Below are 20,773 nucleotides of genomic sequence, written 5' to 3'. Positions count from 1 at the left end.
ATTTTCAATTATTGTAGTAACTCAAAAAGTGCTTTTAAATAACTAATGATGACCAATGATGACAAAATCATTCATATTTTTGTGTTTATTACAAAATAAAGTAAAATATACATAAGTATCGTGTTGAATTGATTGTGGAATAAGGATTTTTGGACGTTTGCCCTGCAGCAATATATTGCACCAAAAGCAGCAAAAAATATAGAATATATATTGATATAATCCGCCACCACAGTATATCTCATTTATTTCTTTGTGATATAAATGCTGGGGCTTTTGACCATATCACAGAGTTATGAGAAGAACGATACCACTATCATGTCTGTATGCTAAACATGAAGCTTTGATGTTTTTACACTTCCTGTTTCAAGTTATGCTTAAGTTAAGCTAATTGTCTCCTTGCTGTAGCCTCAAACTTTACAGATAGAGCCGAGAGTGGTATTGATTTTCTTATCTTACTCTTGGCAAGAAAGCGAGTGAGTGATCGTTTTTCCCAAAATGTCGAAATGTTCCTTTAAATGTTGAGCGCTGCCCACAATGGTCCGAGATGTTAAAGGGATTAAAGGGGAAGGGTGCCTTGGTATGGTAAAGTCTCTGGCTGCTATAACAGACTAATATCCTCATATTGCCCAACCCTAATAATAATCCAATGAGGACAGAATCATTATAAGTTTCATAACATTAAGTCGAAGCTGGCATGGAGATGAACGACTCTGAATAACACCCAGAAGCTGCTGTATCATCAAGAGATGAAAGATATATATGTAAAAGACTAAAAATTATTACAAGTAAGACAATAAATCACATACCAGATCTCTTAAAGAGTAGATTATGCATTGATACAGACACTATTTATGAATACATTTCTATATTTAATGAAAAACAATTTCGTAGGTCTCTGGTAAAGACATTCATGAATTTATGTGTAGCTCATTTCTTGCGGATGCATGCGGCTGCACTTTTTCTGTGAGCCTACTCGGAGTGGATGCACAGGTAGGCTCTTTTGTGTTTTCCATAGTAGTAACAATCCTCATGGAAGTTGTTGGTCTCCACCACCTCCTTGTAATGGCTGACAGCATGGACCAGGCAGTTGGGGAAGCTCTTATTCAAAGCCAGAGCCACTGCCATCATGTCCCCCTTCATCCTCTGACTCTCAATCTGCTCCTGGATCTGACTCTTGTTAATGGGCTTGGGGTCGACACAGAAAGAGACCACCACTTTGATCTTGCTCTTGGTCAAAATGTCAAACCAATTGGCTCCTCCACTTCCGTGGCACTTCTTTCCTGCCAGCCAGTTGAAAAAGAAAATGCGCTCCCTGTTGCCGAAGGCCCTGATGGACCAGTTCACCCAGTCGTATTTCTTAACGAGCGAATCCAGAAGAGATTTGGTGAACTCACGGTCGACAGTGCCGGGATTCTCCTGAAGCAGGTGCTCCATGTCTAACTTGGCTTGATCGGCAAAGTTCTCTGTACAGTCATCCACAGCTGCTTTCATTCGATTCTCCACATCCTCCATCCGGCCCTGCCACTTCTTCACCATCTCCTCCCCCACCACTCCTTCCTTGAGGGCAGAATGGCCCATGACGGCGATAATGCCCACCACAAAAAGCTTCTTCAGCCGGGCGCAGAAATCCTCAACTGCCCTTCTGCTTCTCTGCTCTGTGGCCAATACCGTTTCCAGCATCGGGTCTCCTGAGGTGCTCTCCCCAGTGACAGCATTGTAGAGTGCGTCCAAGTTCAAGTCGGCATCAGTGTTCTCGTAATGGCTAATGAACTTCTCCATCTTCTTCTCTTTGAACTTTGGCTTGGCGTTGACAAAGTCCTGGAACTTTTCATACTGGCTCAACATCTGTGCCTCTCGATCGAAGTTCTGTTTGTTCATCGACGTCCTCTGCAGCTCCCGGGCAATTTGATCAATCTCATCTTGGATTCCTTCGAGTTTCTGGTTGACCAGTTCGAACTGCTGAGTCAGGTAGCGAGCCTCTTTGCTGTCCGGGTTGCTGAGTATCTCGGCTGAAGCCATGAACACAGCCTCCAAGACAGGGTGAAGCTGGCCCACGGTGGCAGCGAGCACCTCAGAGGCTTGCCCCATGATCTCCACACCTTTCTCGATCTTGTCCCTGTTCTGCACGAGCCAATCTGCCACACTGTTCATCTTTGTATTATTTATTTCAGACTAACTAACTGAATATGTTTTCCACTGCCAGAGGCTTTGCTGGTGCCTGAAAGAAGAAGAAACATGAAACCCTTGTAAAGTTCATTATAGTGGGATTTAAAGACATTTCAGAAAAAAAATATGGCCGCTCCTTTTTCCTTTTTTCAGTTACATTTGGCAAAGCAAATGTAATGAGCTGACATTTAGTAATTTTTTTTTTCCTGACAAACACAACCCTTCAATAGAACAAACAGCAGGTCATGTCTGAACATGTAGGCATCCAGTTTCAAACCACACCCTCAGAGCCTCAGCTAATGACAGGGACTCATTTTTAAGCCTTGGTGGCATTGACACATTTTAGGAAAAAGCTCATGAAAGTACACAAACGAGGCACACATGGATGGCAATTCAGAATAAATATCAAACATGATGTGTGTACTCATGAATTACGACGTGGAGTATTGTGCAACATTGCAGTATTGGCCATTTGGGATGTCTTTTTTTTTAACTGCTTTAACAATAGCCAAGACCCAAAGCAAACACAGATGTTCACAACATGGTAAAAGAGGGGGATTTACTTTGGTAACGATAGTATGGTTTTCAATGTAAAATACACCAGAGAGATGATCTAACTCATTCCCTGGAGCCCATATCCAGTTTAGAAAAAAGGCACACCCAGGTCTGAGAGAAGAAAATCCCCACCAATGCACTTGTCAAATAATGCAATCACACTTCCCTAATCATTACAGCCTCAATGTAATTAAAACCAAAAACATACAAATGTGGCTTTCTTGAGATTTTGGTATGAAAAAAACAGACAAATACAGGTTTATATGTGTAACCACAGAAAATAGGCTCACCAATTGCTGCAGTGATGAGATCAGTGGTGTCATTTTACAGCTTTTCCTATCACTGAGCTAATTAGAATTACTTTATTCAGCCACATGCCATCAGTGTTTTTACATTCCCCCCCCCCCCCACATTTCTATGTGTTGAAAATAACAAAAAAAGTGCACCATTCAAAATTTTGATTTGTAATTACATAACAGATTCCATTCCAATTTAAAGAGACAAAATAACTGTTATACTTACTGAGTAATTATCTTGGTTTGTGTTTGAAAATATCTATCCTTGTTAAACCAAAAACAAAATAGAAAATGTTTGTCTTCCTTTAGCAACAAAAAGTGAAATATATTTTTGGGAAAGGAAAAAAGGCGAGTCTTGATCAAACACTGGTCAAGAGCTACAGAGCTTTTATAGGAACCACATACGTAAGTCCTTAACAAGACCACTTCCCCAAATAACTCATCTCTACCTCTTGCACGTCACTTAAATTCATTTTTCCGCAGAAAGAACATTTTTAGGAAATACATGAATTTTTTTTTTTGAAAGAAAAGAAAAATCCAGTTTCTCATAGTTTCTAATGAGGACCAGCTTTATTATTGTGTGAAGTGAGAAGTGAGAAGAACTGAACAAAACTGAATATTGAGTTTTTTCGTTCTTTTGTTCTTTCTTTCTTTCTTTCTTTCTTTCTTTCTTTCTTTCTTTCTTTCTTTTTTTCCTTCCTTATTTTTTCTTTTATAGAAAACTAACGTTAAACATGATGCTAAAGTGGTGAAATAGATGATGGAGATGCTGAATAAAGAATTAGAGCAGAAAAAGAACTCACCTTTGTAGCTAAATATCCAGCAGGCTGCAGTCCAGTTATCCAGTAGTCCAGCTGTACCAGTGAGCACCAGCCTCCTTGGGATGTATATATAGACTCTCTCTCTCTCTACTCTCTCCCTCTCCCTCTCCCTCTCCCTCTGTCTCTCTCTCTCTCTCTCTCTCTCTCTCTCTCTCTCTTTCTCTCTCTCTCTCTTTCACTCTCCCGGTATCTGTCTGTCTCTCTCTCGTCACTCCCCCTTTGGAACTCCTCCATCCTGTTCCAGCATTCCTCAGAAACCCACTCTGAGGGATGAGGGGCCGGCACTGACACAGATAAAATCCTGTAAACACTCCCCATGCAGGGACACCATGCACCCTGGGAAAACCTTTTTTAAAAGATTGGTTTCTGTATGTGTGTGTGTGTGTGTGTGTGTGTGTGTGTGTGAGAAAGAGAAACAGACAGACAAGGAGAGGGAGAAAGAGAATAAAAAGGAAACCAATCGCAGTAGGGTTCAGCAAGGGACCCATGAAGACAAAACCCCTCTTGTTGTGGCTCGAATAAGGTTGCCATGGCCACTGCACTGGTTCCTCTAACTTCTGTGACACTGTGCATGCTCGAAAGCCTAATTCAGGTCCCTCTGTTTGCAACAAGTTGGGATTCACAGCAAGTTAGTACCCTAAATAACAAAATAAAACATTATTTAGACATGCATGCTGAGACTTGTTTTCTGAAAAAAAAAATTAAGAAAAGGATTTTGAGAGGATTTTGTGAATGTTGACCTACTTCACTCAGAAGCTGATACTTAGTGATGGAAACCTATTGGTTACTGGATTCAAGCATTGCAAATAGGGATGACATTTGCCCTGCAGGGGCAGCACTCAGTCCGTCACAGTGGCACCCAGTGAAAGACAGTCTGTGTTTGGAGTACACACCATGACAGTCAGAGCTCACTCATGGCCTTTGTGCTTTATTAAGCAGGCCGTGACACACGCAGCCTGATGTCACTGTCAACTGTGCTCCTTAATGGAGCATAAAGAGGCGGGAACAGGAAGAGGAGGGAAGGATGTCTGCAGAAAATTGATACTGGTCAGCCGAGCAGAGGAGGGTTAGGCGAGCACGTCCGCCACCGCCTTGTTCCTGTGTCGTCCCTCTGTCAGATCTCACACTTATAACCATCAGAAAGTTGAGAGTAGCTTTCGCAGGGACTCAACAGTATGTGGCGTGATGGGTGGTACAGGCCGATGCTGGTAAACACACACTGTAGAGGCCTGAACGTGACGTCACTCAGCTGGAGGACCTCACTTTGTTTTCTTTGGGTGTTTGTTTTCCAGACAAATCTTTCTAAAGAGCTGGATTTCTTTTATGTTGGCAGAGAAAATGAACATGCATCAGTGCCCTGACATTTGGAGATTGGAACCAAGCAAACAACACGGTCTTTGAAGAAGCTCTGGCTCTAGCATCAATGGAAAAGTGTTGAATTTGTAGAAAATTGTTGTTTGTGGTTTCAGACTCACCAGGTAGAAACATGGGTAAAATATTTGAGATAATGACAGCCAGCTGAGGAAAGCTTTGTGTGCATCAAGCTGTTTTGTCTGGCTTTACTCAGCATGCATCCACTCGGCATGTTGGACAAGCTGAACTGATCTTTTTCATGATTTTGTGTTATACAGAGTTGCTTGAAAGTACTATGTCTGCTTTTTGATGCACTCATTTATTAGGATAGAACGGGCACTAATAATTCCAGTATCAGGAGCTTTGATTCCTACAATATCACCAATAGTATAAATACATGCACTCACTGTAAGATGTTCTGGATCTAAATGTAACTAAATGTTTTCTTTTCAACGCAAGAAAGTAAAACGTCAAGCATTATCTGTGAATTGCAGCTGCGTCATAAATCTATATTCTGTAAAAAATTATAAAACGATAACTTTTAATGTTTGTTTTTTTGACATTGATGTCATTTTATGTGAAGTTCTTGACTGTTTCGTCTCATGGCACTAAATCTAATAACAAAATCCAGTATAACTGAGGTTGTGCCGTCTTTGTTGTTTGTGTCTAGATGCTGAAATGATAAAGGACTTCCTGGTTGGAGGAAGCTATTGACCGTGTTTTATCTTTTTGACCTTGGCCAAGGGCTAGTGTTTCCTCCTCACCACAAGATGTCTCTTCAGCTCACAGGAAAAGCCCCCGGTGGCTCATCCCATGGTAGAATATACGAAGCATTTTCGAAAAGGGTCGGTGTTTGAAAACATCAATGGCACTAATTGAGACAGAAAAAAAAAGAGAAACTGAAACACTTCTACATAAGAGGATATTTGTATAGCTGTATATCATAAACTAAGAAAAGACAGATCTTCATAATGCAAAGAGATGCAGAGACATGTTCATAAGACAGAACTTTACAGAGGAAAATAAAGACGCTCAGCCTGAAATACAAGACTTATTTTTGGCAGAGCTTTAAACAGAGCCAGGAAAAATGTTGATGACCTGCCTAGACCAGGATTTAATGCCAATTATTTAATTGCACAAGCTGTACAACATAGTTAGTTTTGGGAACTGTTTTAGTTGTAAGTAGTCACATAAAGAAAAAGGGTTGTATGTGCTTACAGACATTTGCTCTCATTTTCTGTATATCCACACCTCAGTATTACATCAGTGTAATGAAGGATTGCTTCATAAAGAGAAAGCTGTTAGTGGGAGATACAGGGTTTAGTACCCGTCATGCTGGATTTGACTCCCATGGGAAAATGAATGTGGGCAGGATTGACAAATGTTTTCCTTGTGTAATGGGTGCTTCATCGTGGGATATTGCCAGGGGCCCCAAACAGCAGACAGAAAGTTGGTGCGTGCCCATGTTATCACCTATTAAAATTTCCCTTGAAACTGCATTGATTTGAATGTCAGGATGGGGTGTGTTTACACGTGCTTGATACAATTATAACCTGATGAAGATTTGCTCGGTGCAGCGTGAAGATATATTTTTTGGGAATCTCATAGCCAGTTTTCTCTCCAATACGTCTACAAAATAATCTGTGTCTTTAAAGAGTAAGAGTAAGAGTGTGCCTCCTTTTCCTTTTGAAGTTGTGAATATTGCATGAATGCATTTCTGCTCTGGCTGCCACAGCCTAAGATTGGGTGAAGGTGAGCATTGCAGTCATGACAAATGCTCACATCACAGAGTGATTATGTTACAATATCAGCATCAAAACAATTAAATCCAGAAGCACAGTCATATTTATTCTTGAGCCTGGCCCGTGGAACAACCAAAAGGGCCAAAGGCTGCATCCAGCCATCCATCACGTCGCTAACACATACTCTTCATACTGAGACTGAAATTTCAGCAATATCAGTTATTCTTTGTGTCTCAATTTGGCCTTAAGGGATTTTTTGTGATGAAGTAACACAACCCAGAATCTCAGCATACACTGTACTTTAACAGTCTCTAGTTTTGTTGTGAAGGTGGTGTTTTCAGTATCGCCGGCCTTCACCGTCCCCCCTCCAGATGTTTCCAGGTCACAGAGAACATGGCGTTTGGTGACAGACTAAAGCATCACTTGGGCTAAAGAAGTCAAGGGAGTTCATTTCAAGGATGGTTTCATGGAAAATAAAAGTGACAGAACTGCTTTCAGTTCCTCTTCGCTGACTGTTCTCTGCTTATCTTGTGCTGTACCTTGAGCACTGGGTTGAAGGTCCTTGTTTGAATGACAACATATTTCAGTTGGGAATGATTACGGAGGCACTTTTAAGGGCAGAGAGATTTTCACAAGTTATCCCCCCCCCCCCCTAAAAGAAACTGTTTTACACACAATGGCAGACAAAGATTACCACTATAAGTGTTATAATTGTTACATTTACAGTATCATGGACCAACACTTTCTCTTCCTCTCTTTACCCTCCTTTTCTTGAGTTGCTGTGTAGGCTACAGTTTGCTTATGATCTATAACACAACTGAACTTTGACCAGTCTGTGTCATGCACCAACGATCTGTATGCGCAACAGTGACTCCAGCAGCGAAAGGCCAACGGACCGCCTGGATACAAGCCCATCTGTCACTCACGCAGATCAATATAAACTCAGGTTAGATCGGAGGAAAGGTTCCAGACAGATACAGATAAAGGCTCAGAGGCTGGGAGAAGGCAACTTATTGATTGCAGGCAATTCCCCTAATGCTTTTGTGGACAGACAAATATGCCTGGAGGACTATTAAACTCCCGCTTGGGGGTGGGGAATCTCCCAGAACCTTCCTGAATGTTGAAGTCACACATCGTCATCCCAGCCTCCTTCTAAAATTACACCATTGCTTCTTCAGAAAACCACACTGCTAGTTACAGAGTGGACTTCTACACAAAAATTCTAATTAAAAAGATCTGATGTTGGAGCTCCTTGCTTAAACTAACCTCCCTTTCCTCTGACATCCACCTCAGATATCAGCCCTAAGTCTGAACTGAATAAACACTTTCAGTTGTGTTCAAATTTGTTTTCAACAGAGAGTCCACTGCTGTACATCCGCTGCCTTAACTATTATTATGACTCCTATAAAATAAAGTCCTACTAAACAAACATTGGCTCTATTTGAACTGTTGGTGAGGGCCAAAGGCAAATAATGCACAAACTGATAAGAAAATATGGAAGATTTCTAAGGTCTAAATAAAAACTAAAATCCAACACAGAAATAAAGTGTTTTGCTTTGTATACATGCATTAACTGTGTAACAATTAAATGAAAAACACATGTTACATGACAATTATTAAGCCTTTTGTCTTTAATTACTAAATTAATTGTTTTACATTGTGACTGTAGAGAGATCCAGCTGTGTGTAAAAATGGCCAAGGATAACCCCTTCAAGGCCTAACTGAACATTGATACAGCAAATGGACAATGAATCAAACAATCAAGAAGAGACTCATAAAAATCAGAAATAAATATCTGTGTGTCAGTTTGCACCTGCTGCTGACATGCACTGTAACAGCATCCTGCTCGAACTGTTGCAAAAGATATGCACAGTAAACTTTGTCCAAAAAAACCTTCTTCACCATAACTTGTTTTACAATTCTTTTTATTGAAGGAGTGGTACAATACAGTTTACACATTGCATTACAAAACCCTCACCCTCACCCTTAACCGATTCCCCTCACCAACCCTCCCCAAACACACCTTGGTAGCGGATGTGTTGACAATACAGCATTTCACAAGTACGAGTGCACATTTTCACAGCCATACTTCTACACTCCTCCAAGGCACATGCCCACACATATCTATGACTTGTTAAGAGGTTATGAATAGGGCTGCAAGTAACAATTATTTTCATTATTGATTAATCTGCCGATTATACAATACAACACAGAAAACAAAGTAAAGAGGCGTTTCAGTGTTGTACAGCAGAGGGCAGAATAGGCCTTGCGATATTCATGCAAAGCACTGTCATTCGTTTTTCTTAGAGTCTTTTCTTTTTAAGAGGAAGACGCATCATCGATGCTAAAATGACAAATTAGCAACTCTCCAATCATGGCTTTGGACAGAGCTTATCTGTGCTGACACCAGCTGATGGCAGTCATGACCGAGTCCTTCATATTAAAACAGTTTCCTCTGAGACTGCGCACTGAAGGCCCACTATTGACTTTTCATTTTGTCACGTTTGTGATTGACTGTCGGCAGTTTTAGGAGAAGGATTGTGCTGCAGGAGGCTGTACAAACTTTAGCAGAATTATCCAGAAGTGTTGATAACTAAGCTATTAAGTGTTAGCTAGGTAGTGTTAGCTTACACTAAACAGCTGGTTAAATGGAGGAGGATAAGCTAATGCTAAATGTGCATCTGGGATGTAGGCTATCTGCAAAATGTTCACCGTAAACGCATAACAGTTAAATAAAAACACTACTATCGACAGAACGCTTCACCTATCAAAAATAGATATGTTTTTTAATATCACACCGCTACGGTTAAATTTAAGGTTAGGGTAAGTTTCAGTCAAAGTCCTACCCTTTGTGCACCCAGTGAACAATCTGGGAAACAATTATAATTCCCTTAAAATGTATTTGGCAAAAAAAATGAGCAGTAGGCTGTATAATTGTAATTTCTAGGAGACAGAGTTCCACTTTTCTTAGTCAAGATAGATCAGCTCCAGCATCACTCTTTGTCTTTGTTTGAAGTAGAGTTCAGACTCTAGGGGGGGGGCCCATGTTGGTATTTGCCTTGCGCCTTTAAATCATTTAGTCCGCTCCTGCATCTGATCCTCTGTATTTGTTGATGTTCTCATGAGGATTTGATGCAGACTGTGAGGGATTAACTGAAGGCAATGACTCTCTGTGACGTGGCATTTCCTGGTTCTCCTCTCTTTCATTTCCTCTTTCTCACGCTTTTACTTATTCACCTCCCTCTCCCTCGGGGTCTTTATCCACAACGTCACCTCCCCCATCTGTGTTGCACAACCAGACTCACCTAGCTTATTTGTTTCTTTTAGCCTACTGATGAAACCAAAAAAGTGTTTTTTTTTCTTACCTAATGAAGTTTGTTTTAAAATATTGAAGCATTCCTTCTTTCAGTTACCAGATGAAACCAGTAAAATAATGACAGTCTGGCAACGTTTACTTGTTATTCCCAGATCACTAAAATATGTTTTTTTTTTGTTTTTTTTCAGAACATAGAGGATTTTAGGTGTCTTTTATCCTACCTGTTTAAGAAACAATGACAGAATGAGAAAAGACAGACAGACAGGTAAAGAGCTGCAGGACTACAAATGAGGAAAGACAGATAGGTCAGCAGCAGAAACAGAGAGTGAGGTAAGTGAAGGTCAGGGTGAACAAGAACACAGATTAATATTGTGAGATTCTTCAATGCTGACGGGGCCGACAACCTGCATGCAAATGAGGGAGAGAGGAATCTGACTCTGTGTGTGTTAGGGGGGGTTTAGGCTACAACAGTGCTGGGGGTTTGAGTGGAGCAACATGAGGCCTTGAAGAGGGAAGCCAGACAAACATGGCATCGGAGGAGAAAGGGAAGTGTTGGAAAACATGAGGGAAATTTCGAGGCGCTGCAGATGGCCAAGACACGTGTTTACCACCCGGTGGATTTCCACTTAAAAGCTTTACAGACAAATGGATTCTTCAGACATTCCAGCTGCGTTCAGACACATGTAGGCCCTCTACAGATATATACAGCAGGTAAAACTGCTGTTAAAGCTGGAATCCGTACCATATAATAATGAGTTCACACAACTTTACAAACACAATACTAATGTTGAATGCATGACTGGAAACTCATGCATTCCAACATGTTACTTAAGTAAACATTACAAAAGTATCAGCATCTTGAAGCACCAGAAGTAAAAGTTACCAAAAAAAAAGATCATAATGCAGAGTTGTCCATTTCACAAAAGTTATATTTATTATATGTAAGCATCACTTTACTGTTGCAGCTGGCAAAGGTTGGGCTGATTTCAACTACTTTATGTAACCTACTGCTCAGTAGCTTACAGTAATCTATAATAATATATCATAAATCATCACTTATTTATGTTTTGTATTCACAATCTAAATTTGCAAAAAAACTACTAACTAAAGTGATCAAATAAATGTAGCGGTGTAAAAAGCACAATATTTCCCTATTGTAGAAATAGAAGTATAAAGTAACATAAAATGGAAATATTCAAGTAAATGAACAGTACCTCAAAATTGTACTTAAGTAACAGTACTTGAGTAAATGCACTTAGTTACATTCCACCACTGGAATGTGTATACATATACAGAATTCAGCTTTAACCCTGTCAAGAAGAGGAATTGTATTCAGGCAACACATAAAAACCTGCACCCACACCAATTGTGATGGTAAATAAAAGTAGGTAATATACATATGATATGTGACCATATGGAATAGTCTAATACTAGCAAATAAGGATCATATTTACAACCTAGATAAAAATCAAAATTAGAATTTTAGAAACGTAATTTCTATGATATATCTTATGACCGTGTAATACTTCTGTGTGTTTATGTAACATTTTGTTGTGTGCTTTTAGTTTGAAAAATGTCTGTGTTTAGGGGTGCTGCACCCTTTAGGGGCTGGCCCTCTATGTGCTTAATTCTCATTGGATAATTGACAAAGGTTCAGCCATCTTGTTTGTGTATACAAAGACGGTTTTGTTTAATCTTCTGTGAAACACCCTGAGGAAGGACCACATGTGGGTTACCTAAGCACCTAGTTGACAGGTGAAGTAGCAACAACACACTCTTTCTATAATGTCTGACCACGTAGCGGCCATATTGGAAGACTTCAGCTTTGTACTTCTGAACGCATCTCCAAAGGTGAAACAGTAATTTTTTTCAACACACTAGTCAGTATAGGCACCACAACTTCCTGTCCTGTTTTTGATTTTAGAGACTGAGAACATTTTTATTTCAAAACTGAGCCCTCATCTGATACATTTTTCTTGAGATATACAGCTTCTAAGCTAAACCATGTTATGCTAGTTAGCTGCTAGCAGCTCAGCTTATGATCCTGGCCAAAATGCACAGAAGCTAATAGTGGCTCATAGTTGCCAGTTTAATTAACTAAATTGCCTGAAATGGCCCATTTCGGAATAATATATATATATATATATATATATATAGTATTGGTTATAATTATTGATGCATGAGTATGTGCATTACTTCAATGCAATGTTGCAGCTTGTAAAAGTGGAGATATATTTTTACTATTTTACAATATATATTGCTATGTAGCTTGCAAATTTAATCAATCAAATCTTATCATTATCAATAATAATACATCATACTGTATCTGTTGATCATATTGTGTATTATTAATCAGAATCTGCAAAGTAACTAACTTAAGTTAGCAGATAGTTGAGTAAAACGTACATTATTTCCCTCTGAAGTGTAGTGGAGAAGTACCATAAAATGGAAATACTTAAGTAAAATACAAGTACCTCAAAATTGTACTGAAGTACAGTACTTGAGTAAATGTACTTTGTTACTCTTCCCCGCTGCCTTTATGTCTAAAACAGTCAGCCAGGTGGGATCGTCAGTCCTGAGTTCTGGGCTCAGTGTGTCACTGAACAAATGTTTTAATGCTTTTTATTGGATTAGTCCACTCAAAGAGCAGCCGGCTGGTCGATGGTCCACTCGGACTGATGGGTAATAGCATTATCCTGTGTGGGCCTGTGGATTGGCAGACAGCAGCGGACAGAGCTATCCTACCATTGATCGACTCTCCCCTCCAGGGCCACTCTGATGCTAGCCTCCATCCAATCTTTCATTTGTTTATGAAATATTGATATTGGCTTTCTATCTCGGCTTGATGGAAAGGAAAGAGTTTAGAAATGCTGGAAAACTGTTTTGTGAACTGAAAGTATTTTGTTTTCTTGCAGGGATGTAATCAGTTCATTATATGCAGAATTACATCATGATAGCTTTTGCTTTCTGTGTCATACTTCCTCTGTAAAAATAGCCTTATTTATCCAGTCCCAGCAGAGAAAAGGGAAACATCTGTACCTGCTTTCTTTTAAGTTTTCTAGTAAATGGTAAAAATCAGTGATCAACACTCTCATATGACATTGCGACCATTTGCACTTTAACTGTGTATAGTAGCTCCAATGTGAGAGTGACTTAGATCTTTTAATTCTAAATAAATGAACCAAAACATGAAACAGCCCCAAAAGCAATGCACACTTTTCTGTGTATCAAGATGGCCCATAGCAACAGCCTGACAGATGACTTCTTGGTTTTGTTAAAAACATGATTGCCTGTTAGATCTGTATGTTGATAGCGCCCTCTGTCTGCAAACTACCTCTGGTACCATTCCCTCACCAGATCTCACTCTTTCATCCGGAAAAACCTAACTTTAACCTTCCCTCAACCACAAGACAAGCTATCTCTGGCTCCTGTGGCACGAGATGGATGCAGTCGATCATGTCAGTAAACAGATGCTTTAGTCTTCCCATAATGACAGTCAGGATTGACGGACTACCACAGCCAAAGCCTTTTATGCAGGGGAAGAGCCTCTTGGATCAATAGTTGTTACCTAGGCAAAGCCCACACGACCACTAATGAATCCAGTGGCTTACAATATAGGCAGCTGCTGCTCTTTATGTCTACGCAGGAGAAAAAACCTTGGAAATACTTAACACTCCTGGTAGAAATGTAGAAATTAGCATCTAAATCCATCCAGCACATTGGATTAAAAGATAAAAGTGAAGAGATTAGGATGTGTTTTATTTAGATAAACCATAAACAGATCATAGTAGGTGAACTGGCCTATTGTTGCAGCAAGTTTTCCGGTTTTGTTTGTTGTGTTGCAACATCTCAGTGGTCTGTTCCCTCGGACTGGTTCTATGGTGTGTTTGAAGACGGAACTGTTGTCTGGCACACCCATCTCTCTGTCTGCTCCACATTTTCTGTTTTTTCAACGTAGGATTAAAGTACTGACACAAATCAAAGGTGGTAAAGTGTGTTAGTCACCTGTCTGGGATTTCTAATTATAAAAAGGCTTTGTGCCAAAAAGCAGGTGCAGTGTTGCATGTTACAGTCCATAAGTAGTTGGACAATGACGCATTTTCCTTTGTTTTGGTTTTGTACTCCAGCATATTTGATTTAGAATGAAACAATGACGAGTGTCAAGCATTTTAGAAATAAGGATGTTTTTATGTTGTTCACATCAGAGTTAAACTTTAATACAGTTCGAGGGGTTACAACAAAGTTACAATTTCTACACTGTTCACCTATGGATGTAAACACCCTTTAAAAAAAAGGAATAGGTCAACATTTTGAGGACCTTTCTTTTAGAGAGTTAAATGACAACATTGATACCATTTAATGTCTGTTAAGTGCAGCGCTGGAGTCAGGAAATGATTAGCTTAGCTTAGCATAAAAACTGCAAGCAGTGGGAAACAGCTAGCCTAGCTCTATCCAGAGCAGAAATACACCTGCCAACACAGCTTAAGCTCACCAATAGTTTGTGCAATTTGCTTTCTTATTGAGAGGAAGATGAGAAAACTCTCATATCTGTATGCTAAATATGAAGCTATATACTACCAGTAGCTGGTTAGCTTAGCTAGTCTGGCTCTGTCCATATGTAATAAAAATCAGTCCATCAGCACCCCAATTAACATTTAATTTGTTTAATATTTACAGAAATGTGTAAAAGGGACAATTAGAGGTTTTATGAGGGGTTTGTGCCAGACTATTTCTTGTCTGGGAAATGGCCATTTGTTGTTTCTCAAACCATTTTGTACAAAATAAACAAACTAAATGCATCATGATGATATGCTGAGCTTTTAAAAGTGCTAGTAGGCATATTTTATATCTTTAGACAGAGCCAGGCTATCAATCAATAATCAAATTGATAATTTTGGCTTAAAATTGGTTATATGGACACATTTTATTCTCATAACAACCTCATCTTCCCACCAGCAGCTATTTCCCACCGCAGACACAGAAACCTCTCAGATGATTCAACACAGTGCACTTCTCCTGCACTGCGTTGCATATTACAGACAGCACTTGATGGATTCTGACAGGCTGGATTTAAGACCCTCCAGATCCACTGAGATATGAAATGATGGCCATCTCTACCCGCTCTGCACCTACACCGAGCATTATGACTGATACCATCCTGCTAAGCCAAGCACTTTGCTGCTCGTCTGCAGAATATTAGCTCAGCCAAAGGTTATTCATAGACTATCAAACCAGAGCTGCGGTCAGGAAATGCTGACTTATGTGTAAATATCAATTAAATTAGTCAGAGTGCCTGTTGCTGAGGGTGCACTGCCTGGTTTTAATGGGCACAGACGTGAACAGTGCTGCGTAAATCACATTTGTACAAGAAAAGAGAGGCAGATATTAGATTATACTTGTTTACACATCCATTAACTATTTGTACTTGGTCATTAATTGTCATAAAGCATAAAGAGTATGATGAACATTGATCATGCATTGATTTTATTTCTTTGAAGAAAGAAGCTGTTGTGGACATGACAGTAGATTAAAGGAGAATGCTTGATAGATTTCTCTTCCCTGGGGAAGAACTTTGGAGCACAGGGAGTGAAATGATTTAAAGTTTCTGGCAAAAGTCACAGTGGTTTGTTTGAAATAACCAAAATGGAAGTGTGAGTGTTTAGTATGAGCAGGATATCATAACAAACTAGAAGGACATTTGGAGAGACCACACCTCTGCTAAGGCATGCCCTATCTCACAATGTTAATGCAGTGTGAATATTCCCAGTCGGGGAACAAATTTTTGAGATTATTCAGAAAACATAACCTCCTTCGCGGAGGTAACTAAGAAAAATGCCTCACACATAGACAGAAAAGCATACATAAGTCATAAAAAATGCATCAAATTTGGCTGGGAAATGCAAAACAACGCAGCAGTTTTATCACCGAACGTTACAAAAATAAAATGCACAAATGAAGAATCTTACAGATGAAATCACTGCTGATCCATTACATAATTATAGGCACAGCACTTGGTAAGCACTGAGGTTTGGTTGTTTTGGTTCGGGGAGTTCGAATGTGTTTAAAACACAAGGCACATTGTCGCATCTCCAGTGCCAAACTCCAAGCCTCTTGTTTTTCACGCCTGAAAAAGTGGCCTATGTCCCCCCGTCAGAGTTATGTAGGCCAGCCTGCTGAGCAGAGACAAAATGGGAGCATAGCTCAGTAGATGCAGCCTCAGCAAAACCATCTCTTTAGAGCTGTAGGTACAGAAGCCATTTCTCATGGGAGACTGGATTAATACTGTAAGCAGCTGAGGTAAAAGCACAAGACATGTCCCATTATACAGTGTTAGTCTTATAAGGTGTCTTATAGTTATAAACAAAGTGGTTAGTATCTCATAAATTAAAAATAAAAAGATACACAGTTATGCAAGCAGTTAATATTTAAAGAGCTATAACATAAAATAAATTTACATCAAATGTCTGTAAATCCAATATTTACATGTATACGAAGTTCACACAACCCAGAAAGCTAATAAAAGTGCATTTGTGATAAAATAATTGTAACAAACAATCTGAAATACAATGTTTCTGATAGGGATGCACCAATCTGACTTTTTCTGAGATCCGAGGTATTGACCAGTGCTGCTTCCCCCCCCAATTTAAAATCTTTATACCTTACTGTATGGATCTGATGGTAGCCATTCTTGCATGTACAGTACAAGTAACGTGAGGATATAACTGTATTAAAAAAATTATATAAGCTTATGAAATACATTGTATTGCTCAAGATTAAAGCAGTGGCTCCCAACCTTTTTGGCTTGTCTTGTGACCCTTTACAGACAAGCAGTGTCTACTGTCTATGGCCCTGTATCATGTCATATCAACCAAAGAGGCTCAAAGAGGTACACTTATCCAGTAAAGAAATAAAGGTTTTGAAGAAACAATTATTACAAATTTGTGTAGCAAAACTCCGTATTTTCTTCACTCCTCTCCCAATAAACGTCTCATGACCCCTCCAATTTATCTGGAGACTCTTCAAAAGGGGCCAGACTCCTAAATTGGGAACCACTGGACTAAATGACCTCACTTTATATAAAAAAAGTAGTTAAAGCTCTGCCTCAAACAGCTACAATAGTAAAATGCTTTGCATGTATTCAATTGTAACAATCTAATAATGTCATATATAATATTTGCACACATCGGGTAGGTTTAAAATGTTGCTGATATAATACTTCTGTACTTACGAAGATTTTGAAGACAGGACTTTTACTTGTAATGGACTATTCTTACATTGTTGTATTGACACGTTTAGTAAGTAAAGGATCAGATTATTTCTTCACTGACTGTACATTACTTCTTAACTATAATTGGAATCTATGTGAAAAAAATGAAGGAGCAGAACAGAAAGTGATCAGGCGTCCTGCTGTAAGAATGCTATTTGGGTGACTAGAGTGAAAACTGCTGACAAGTATTGATGAATAAGCTAACATTGTGCACATGGGATTGCTGTGGTGCTGAACATTCACCCATCAAGCCTATTGGATTGGTGCATCCCCAGTTTCTGAGGTTCATTATTTTCATTTAAGGTAAACTTACATACTGATATTCTCTGGACAAGCAAGATACATCTACAGTATCTCAACTGAAATACACCCCTCTGCGGTAAAATCCTAAAATCTGAAACACGTGTCACCTTTACTCGGAGTGCACACACACTGCCACATTCTTGTGTCTCTCCCAGTAGTGACAGTCTTCCGGAAAGCTCCACGCGGCTGCAGACTCCTTGTGGCGACTTACGGCGTGAACAACAAACCCGCACAGCTGCTTCTCCAACACCTCCACCACCACCGGGGCGTTTCCCTTCTTCCCCTGGCCCTCCATCACCTGCCGGATGCAGTCGCGAGGCACCGGCTGCGGTTTAGTGCTGTACGACACCACCAGGTTGATGTTGTTTACCTGCAGCACCTCGAACCAGTTCTGTCCCGCCACGTGGTGAAAGTGCTCCCCTGCTCGCCAGTTCCGGTATGTGCTCCCTGAATGGTTGATTAGCCGCACTGACCAGCTAACCCAATCATACTTCTTCACCAAGAACTCAAGAAGCTGCTGAGTCGTATCTTGCAGAGTCTCTTCTTCTTTCTCTTGCAGGAGGTGCTTGGCATCTAATTTTGCTTGCTCCGGGAAGGCAGCGATACAGGACTCGATGGTGGTCTTCATCCTGGACTCAACTTCTTCAATTTTGCTGCTCCACTCTAGGATTTTGTCATCTTCTTCCTCTTGGCCCTGGGTTAAGGCACAGTGGCCCAGCAGAGCAATCAGGCCCAAACAGAAGAGCTCCTTCATCCGGACACAGAAATCTTCAAGGAGACGACGGTTCCTCACTACATACCTGCAAAACAGAGGAAGGAGTTTATCTGGTGCTCCAATCCAGAGAAACTGCAGTGATAATGGTGTCAAAAACCTGCACAGAAGCAATAAATGAAAGCTGCAATGAATCCAGAAACATAAATGTGATGAAATATAACAGTTTACCTTTCGACCACCTCTAAAACTGACTCTCCAAAGCTGTTTGTTCCCATCAGAGCATCATACAGCACAAACAGGTTCTTCTCTCCTCCAGTTTTGGCAAAGTGCTCCACAAAAAGTCTGGTCTTCACCTCCCGGAACTGCTGTTTTGCCTCCAAGATGTCCATATACTTCCGAAACTGGTTCCTAATGTTCTCCTCCACTGAGAAGTACTGGGAATCCAGTCTCCCCTTCTTGATCTCGCTGTCAATGTCTTCCAGTTGGGTGGAGAGCACGTCAAGCTTGTTCCTCACCGTCAGGAACTGCTCTTTAACGTAGAAGACCTCTTTGCTGTGGACATTGTCTAAGGCCAGGCGGAGAACCGGGGCGGCGGCCTCACACAGGGGGAAGAGCTCACCCACAGCGCTGGCCAACACCTCGGCCCCCTTCGCAAACATATCCATCACTGCCTCGATGGCCTCCTTCTTCTGAGCCACAACCCTCTCCAATGAAGTGGTCATGTTCTGAGACACAGATGGACAAAATCTGGAGTCAGATATAAATAAACCTTCTGAAAAAGAATACGATATTTGTGTTACAGAGCCACTTAACATAGCTAATTACTAAAGAGAATAGAAGTTAAATGCTTTTCAAAGAATCTTGACCTCTGTTTCCTTTTTTTTCATAAAACTCACTAGTATTAACATGAATAAGCTTTCTCCTTTAAGGTTATAGAATATATTGGTGAACCGTAATCTGAATATTCCAGAGCTGAAACAATTAGTCGATCAATGGGCAGACAATTGATCTGCAACTATTTTGATAATTGAAGAATCTTTGAGTCATTTTTCAAGCAGAAATGCCAAAAAACCTCTGCTTGCTGCTTCTCCAATGTGAGGATTTTCTGCTTTTCATTGTCTTGTGTGACAATACACAAATATATTTATATATATTACATAAATATATTAACATTTAGGATTGTTGGTAGGACAAAACAAGACATTTGAAGCAGACAAACTACTAACTTATAAAGGGAATTTTCACTATTTTTTTTTAACATTTCATAGATAAAACAAACGACTCGTTGGTTGCAGCCCTAGAATACCTCTAGCAAAAAATACATGAAACTGTTTTCTGTTAACAGGCGATACATGTGAAGGTAAAAAATGTCAGGCTCAAATGCAGGCTTTAAAGTAAGAATCTTTACCTTGACCCTGTCAGCTGTGACATGAAGATTATAGATTATATAAACCTCCCTACCCAAAAGGATGCAGGTAATGATGTCATCTAAACAAAATGGGGGCCCTGAGATTACTTGGGATGAGAAAATGACACAAATGCCCTTGGGTCTGCGTATGACTCATGTCAGAACAGACCAAGGCCAAACCATGTTTAAAAATCCCCTTTCATACTCGCTTGCAATCTGACATACATAAATTACCTTTTCTCTGTTCAGATGTTTTTCTGTGGATGGACCACAGATGCTACGTCACCCATCTACTCGACATATTAACATCGACATTGTTTATTCGCATCTGAATGCTGTTTTCTATATGTATAATAAAGAAGGGCAACTATCTGGAAACCAAATAAATAGTGTGTGAACAAAACCATCCTTTAAATAAAAAAATATGTTTTTGTCATGTGTCCAAACTGCACCATGTTTAACTGTCATGCGCACCCAATAGAAATGCGCAACTGCAGGCTTTTTTACGCACAAATCCCCTGAGCGCATCGGACACACCTTATAGCATTTTTACCCCTTCTGATGGAAGATAAGGACACTCATCACATTCCTATAATAACAGCGTTGCTTTTCTTTACCTGAATGAAACGACTTTGCTGCTCCTTCACGGCTGATGAGCTCTAACAGCTGCAAACAAGTTTTATTTTTCCTTTCAAGTTTGAGAAAATTCCCACGGTTATCTCATCCACTACTGGGGAGCTGAGGAGGGGTCCAAAAGCAGGATCCAGAGAGAAAGAAGAAATGCGCACTCAATATCTGCAAAGGAGAGAGAGATAAAGAGAGAGTGAGAGA

At 40.0% G+C, this 20,773-nt stretch overlaps 2 protein-coding genes across 4 annotated transcripts; both read right to left on the bottom strand.

The window, feature by feature from the left end:
- Window positions 1–82: 82 nt before the first annotated feature.
- rpz5 (rapunzel 5) lies at window positions 83–17,151 on the bottom strand. Of its 2 annotated transcripts, XM_031279550.2 has the most exons (3): window positions 17,142–17,151; window positions 3,821–3,871; window positions 83–2,218 (listed from the first exon to the last, which is right to left on the bottom strand). In XM_031279550.2, the coding sequence occupies exon 3, from the start codon at window positions 2,149–2,151 to the stop codon at window positions 970–972; it is 1,182 nt and encodes a 393-aa protein (XP_031135410.1). In that variant the 5' UTR covers window positions 2,152–2,218; window positions 3,821–3,871; window positions 17,142–17,151; the 3' UTR covers window positions 83–969. The 2 variants fall into 2 exon arrangements, with proteins under 2 accessions (XP_031135410.1, XP_031135411.1); XM_031279551.2 differs by lacking the exons at window positions 3,821–3,871; window positions 17,142–17,151 and adding an exon at window positions 3,244–3,350.
- Window positions 14,421–20,746, bottom strand: LOC116036096 (protein rapunzel-like). 2 transcript variants are annotated; one of them, XM_031279547.2, is made up of 4 exons: window positions 20,560–20,746; window positions 18,763–19,259; window positions 17,927–18,619; window positions 14,421–16,541 (listed from the first exon to the last, which is right to left on the bottom strand). In XM_031279547.2, exons 2-3 carry the CDS (start codon window positions 19,254–19,256, stop codon window positions 17,929–17,931), a joined length of 1,185 nt encoding a protein of 394 aa, XP_031135407.1. In that variant the 5' UTR covers window positions 19,257–19,259; window positions 20,560–20,746; the 3' UTR covers window positions 14,421–16,541; window positions 17,927–17,928. The 2 variants fall into 2 exon arrangements, with proteins under 2 accessions (XP_031135407.1, XP_031135408.1); XM_031279548.2 differs by lacking the exon at window positions 14,421–16,541 and having other exon boundaries at window positions 17,142–18,619; window positions 18,763–19,303; window positions 20,560–20,713.
- Between the last annotated feature and the right edge of the window lie 27 nt (window positions 20,747–20,773).

The sequence above is a fragment of the Sander lucioperca genome, chromosome 10 (assembly GCF_008315115.2).
Source record: "Sander lucioperca isolate FBNREF2018 chromosome 10, SLUC_FBN_1.2, whole genome shotgun sequence".
Classification (NCBI taxonomy): Eukaryota; Metazoa; Chordata; class Actinopteri; order Perciformes; family Percidae; genus Sander; species Sander lucioperca.
Note: the sequence above shows the minus strand (reverse complement) of the source record. Positions and strands in the feature narration are given on the sequence as shown.

Excerpts from the sequence above, each read along its gene's own strand:
- rpz5 (XM_031279550.2), bottom strand. The coding sequence starts at position 2,151 with ATGAACAGTGTGGCAGATTGGCTCGTGCAGAACAGGGACAAGATCGAG.
- LOC116036096 (XM_031279547.2), bottom strand. The coding sequence starts at position 19,256 with ATGACCACTTCATTGGAGAGGGTTGTGGCTCAGAAGAAGGAGGCCATC. Across the intron at positions 18,620-18,762 it reads GTTTTAGAGGTGGTCGAAAG|GTATGTAGTGAGGAACCGTC; the intron begins GTAAACTGTTAT and ends TCTGTTTTGCAG.